The sequence below is a fragment of the Mastomys coucha genome, unplaced genomic scaffold (assembly GCF_008632895.1).
Source record: "Mastomys coucha isolate ucsf_1 unplaced genomic scaffold, UCSF_Mcou_1 pScaffold23, whole genome shotgun sequence".
Lineage (NCBI taxonomy): Eukaryota > Metazoa > Chordata > Mammalia > Rodentia > Muridae > Mastomys > Mastomys coucha.
Window position 1 is genome coordinate 14326477 of NW_022196906.1, and position 4944 is coordinate 14331420.

Below are 4944 nucleotides of genomic sequence, written 5' to 3' on the forward strand. Positions count from 1 at the left end.
ATATATATATATATACACTCATACAGTACACACATATGCACACAATATTAAACATGGTTTTCTTATGCTATGGATCAAACCTAGGACCTGATACATGCTAACTAAGCACTACCCCACTAAACCGTACACCCAAACCCTAACAGCCAACTGTTTAAGAAACCCCAAGATCTTGAATCTAAAAGAGAAAAAGAGAGGAAGAACATCTTTAAACTCTTCCTGATGTCTTAAAAGGAATAAAATTAAGTCCTTGTTTCAGGCATCCTGTTCAGACTAATCGAAATACTAAAAGAGCTGGAAAGATGTGGACAGCTGCAAGCATATCCCAGAGTGGGATCAAGAAGATACCTGTGGTGTATTGTCATGTGTCTGTCTGTGAACTAGGCCTACGGTCTAGAGCTATCTATCCTATATGTGCTACACACTGCTGTCTGAAGGGTGGACCAGACTCCCACTTGATAAGAGCTCTGTGAGCAAGTGAATTCTTCCTAGAGTGACAGATAAATGAAGTGGCTTGCTGGTTTTTTAAAAAGATAATCTGGTGGGAGCAGGAAACAAAATGACTCAGCTGATAAAGATTGCCACCAATTGTGACAACCTGAGTTCAATACCTGGAACTCACATGACTAAAAATGAATACAATCTCCTTCAAGTTGCCCTTGGCAACAAATAAATAAACAAGCAATGTGCCAGAATCCTCCTTGCACGGTATCCTGTGTTCTGACATATCTGTTTTTGTTGCTGCTGTTGTTGTTTTGCTTTTGGCTTTAGCTTGATTTGGTTGTTTTTTGAAATAGAGCCTTACTATATAGCTGTGACTGGCTTAGTACATAGATTCACCTGCTTCTGTTGGGGTAAATACTCTATACAGCCACATCTGGCTGTATTATAACATGGCTTCATTCATTCCCACCTAAATACCTACAGTAGGTTACATTAAACTGCAGTCTCTTTGTTTCCTGTAAAATAACAAAACCCATGGTATTATAACATTGAGAAGACCGTATGTGCAAAATTATAAGCAACAGATAGGACATATTGGTCTGACTATGAGGCACCTTTTATCTAGAATGCTTTTGGGTTTGGGATTTAGCTCCATGGCAGAATGCTTGCCTAGGTTCAGTCTCCAGAGTTAAAACGAAAACAGTAAATCCTTTATGATGTTGCAGTCACAAGCACCCTCTTTATATATTTATCATCACTTTCATAGTCCTTTGAAGTTCCTAGCACATACTTTATAGGGACATATATTTTCTGCTATCATGTGAAGAGAGCTTCTGCAGTAAATGGAACTAGTGTGAGAGGATTGAATGAAGTTTCCAAGATTCCCTCCTTAACAAAGAATATAAGTATGCTCTTCCTAAGTTGAAATTTTGCAAGTCAGTATCTTGCCATCTAGCTACACAAAAGATCAGTTCTGTTGATAAATATGTTTTCCTGGAAGTCCCTCCTCCATGTACCATTCCCCTCAACACTCATGAGTTGAACTGCTTCTTTGCTGAATCAAAACCAAGGATGGCAGGTTCGATTTGCTTATCTGGAGCTCAGGCTCCATCTTCAGAAATGGTAGTGATACAGTATCACAAAAGTGCTACAGCTCAGAAACCATGGAGGAGGAGAAATATGGTGCCCTGTGGGTTAGAACTGATAAACTGGAAAATTAAAGGGAAAGGCTTATCATTGACAAATATGTGATCAAACTTACCTGGCAGGGGATACACCATGATCAGGAAGGTGGTTTTCCCAGGGCGAGGCTCACCCATTGCACTTGGGGTGTGCTGACCCCTGCGATTTCCCCAAATGCGGGAAACTTGACAACTAAGTGACCTTGGAAGATTAATCTTGTAATTACCCAATTTATAAATATAGATAGAGAGGTAGGTAGGTAGGTAGGTAGGTAGGTAGGTAGATAGATAGATAGATAGATAGATAGATAGATAGATAGATAGACAGATGATATAGAAATTAGAGATATAGAGATATAGATAATGGGTTGTGTGTGTGTGTGTGTGTGTGTGTGTGTGTGTGTGTGTGTGTGTGTGTGTGAGCTGAACCAAGACAAAATCCAGGAAATTTGTTTTTGTTTTTGTTTTTGGTTTTGTTTTTGGTTTTGAAACAGGGTGTCTTGGTGTAGACCTGGAACTCACTCTGTAGACCATACTGGCCTTGAACTCAGAAATCTGCCTGCCTCTGCCTCCCAAGTGCTGGGATTAAAGGTGTGCACCAACACTGCCGGGTACCAGGACAAAATCCAATGGCTGTTCCACAAAAGGAGCTAACAACTGACAGGTGAGACTCACAGGTGGCGAAGGCTTTATACCTACCACTTGATGATGGTATTCTCAGAATGGAGAAAACAATTTTATAACAATAGTAAGAGAAAAAGATATAGGGAGTAAACCAGATATGCAACCAATAAAATAACACATAGATTGTAGATAGATAGAGATATATGTACTGGAATATATATATATATATATATATATATGTATATATATATATATATTAGTTTATATATATTTACATTAATATATATGTTATATTACTCTATTGGAATGACTTACAGGCTGTAGTCCAATTAATCCAACAATGGTCAACTGTGAACAGAATATGTTATATTACTTTATTGGAATGACTTACAGGCTGTAGTCCAACTAATCCAACAATGACCAACTGTGAACAGAAACTACAAGAATCTAGTAGTTACTCAGCCCCCATGAGTCTGGGTATCTCAGCTGGTCTTCAATATAAGCTGGAATCCTGAGAAGTGGGCTCCAATGGGTGTGCTGATGAAGTGAGTGCAAGCAAGTAAAGATCAAATTAATCCTTCCTTCTTCTATTGTCTGTATTAGGCTTCCAGCAGAAAGTATGGCCCAGATTAAAGGTGTCCCTCAAAATCTAGATTAAAGGCATATATCATCCCACCTCAAGCTCCAGGTCAAAAGATTGTCTTCTGGCCTCAAGATCTGGCTCAAAGTCATGTTATCATGTTGTTTTCCTGCCTCAAGATCCAGATCAAAGGTGTGCCCTCCATATCTGGATTGTGATTCATTCCAGATATAGTCAAGTTGACAGTCAAGAGTCATCATCACAGTTTGTAATGACAAAACATTAATAAGACAGAAAATTAAACATATTAAGTATTGTTATATGTCCACTTCATTGATAATAGTTACATTTATATTGTTATGCCACAATCACCATGATCCAGTACATTTTTGTCTTCACTAACTGAAAATTTGTATACATTTTTCAATCCCCTACTTTCTTCTCCTCAACTGTACTACTATTCTGTTATGAAATGTGAGAGGGATTAAAGTCATCAAAACCAAAAACTAGTATAACTGAAGAATTAAGATACATGGGTCTAGATACTTTCCTCTGCTGTAATTACCAACCCACACTCTAAATGGGTGTCACAGGCTCTATGATAACAATATTCTTCTGTGGAGTCTCTTCACTGCTTTTTTAATGTCCTTGTTTCTCAGGCTATAGATGAAAGGATTTAGCATAGGAGTGACCACAGTGTACATCAGTGAGGCCAATGCAGTACTTCTGGGAGAATGTGATACAGCTGAACCAAGATATACTCCAATGGCTGTTCCATAAAATAAACAAACAACTGAAAGGTGAGACCCACAGGTAGAGAAAGCTTTATACCTCCCACCTGATGATGGTATTTTCAGAATGGAGAAAACAATTTTATAATAAGAGAAGAAAATTCCAGATATAGGAAGTAAACCAGATATAGCACCAACAAAATACATGACAATGTTATTAATGAATGTCTTAAAACAGGCAAGGTTTAGAAGTTGTGCAGGGTCACAGAAGAAATTGGAAATTTCTACATGCTTGAAGTAGATGATTTGTAAGGCAATGAGATTGTGTGCCTGAGAATCCACGAGACTAACCAAAAGAGACAGGAAAACTAAGGAGCCACAGAGGCGAGGACTCATGATGAGTGAGTAATGCAGTGGGTGACAGACAGCCACAAATCTATCATAGGCCATCACAGTCAGAAGTAAGCCATCCATACATCCAAAAAGGATCAAAAATGACATCTGTGCAAGGCAACCTACATAGATGATCTCTTTGCTGTGAGTTTGGATGTTCACAATCATCTTTGGGACTGTGGTAGAGGTAAAACAGATGTCAGCCAAGGACAGATTGCAGAGAGAGAAGTACATGGGAGTATGGAGGTTGGAGTCAGAGTTGACAGCCAGAATGATGAGCAGGTTACCAAGCACTGTAACCAGGTACATAGACAGGAATAACCCGAAGAGGAAGGGCTGCAGTGCTGGATCATCAGAGACTTTCATGAGATGGAATTCTGAGATAAGTGTTAGGTTTTGTAGTTCTATATTGTTTGAACAGCTTTTAAAATGGAAATATTGTTAATAAAAATTATAGAAGTTTACTATCACTCAACACTCTGTATTTTGGATTAAAGCAACTGTCTTGTGAAATGATCAAATGGTTATACATTTTTGGCAATATTTCTGATCTTCTGCAACCTCACTATTCTTTTTTAACTTAATTTTTGACAATTCCATACATATATACAATATGTACAATATTCTTCCATTACCCTAATCAATCCCCTTCTCACTTATGATGACATCTTTCTGATACCATCTAGTTACCTTCTCCTTTCATACTTTTGTGTAGGTCATGTGTAGGTGATCACAGTTGCTATATGAGCATGCATGCAATGGCCATGCCATATCCAGAAGACAACATTTCACAGTATTCATCCCCATCCTCCAGGTTTTTTTTTTATTCTTTCAACATGCTCTTACTTGATGCTTCCCTAGATCGTGGGGAATGTGGCATAGATTTCCTACTTAGAGCTGAACACTCAACAGTTACTTGTTCTTGTTCTCAGCACTTGAACCAGTGTGAGTCTAAAAAAAGAAGCTTATCTGACCAAGGATATAAGCAACACTA

At 38.3% G+C, this 4944-nt stretch overlaps 1 protein-coding gene and 1 non-coding gene across 2 annotated transcripts; one reads left to right on the forward strand and one right to left on the reverse strand.

Annotated features, from left to right (window-relative positions):
• The first annotated feature begins 1694 nt into the window (after positions 1-1694).
• LOC116074168 lies at positions 1695-1854 on the forward strand. Its single transcript, XR_004112123.1, has one exon. It is a non-coding gene; the product is annotated as a U1 spliceosomal RNA (small nuclear RNA).
• Positions 1855-3414: 1560 nt separating this feature from the next.
• Positions 3415-4465, reverse strand: LOC116072581 (olfactory receptor 18-like). Its single transcript, XM_031344048.1, has one exon. The coding sequence runs from the start codon at positions 4314-4316 to the stop codon at positions 3423-3425; it is 894 nt and encodes a 297-aa protein (XP_031199908.1). The 5' UTR covers positions 4317-4465; the 3' UTR covers positions 3415-3422.
• Between the last annotated feature and the right edge of the window lie 479 nt (positions 4466-4944).

Excerpts from the sequence above, each read along its gene's own strand:
- LOC116072581 (XM_031344048.1), bottom strand. The coding sequence starts at position 4,316 with ATGAAAGTCTCTGATGATCCAGCACTGCAGCCCTTCCTCTTCGGGTTA.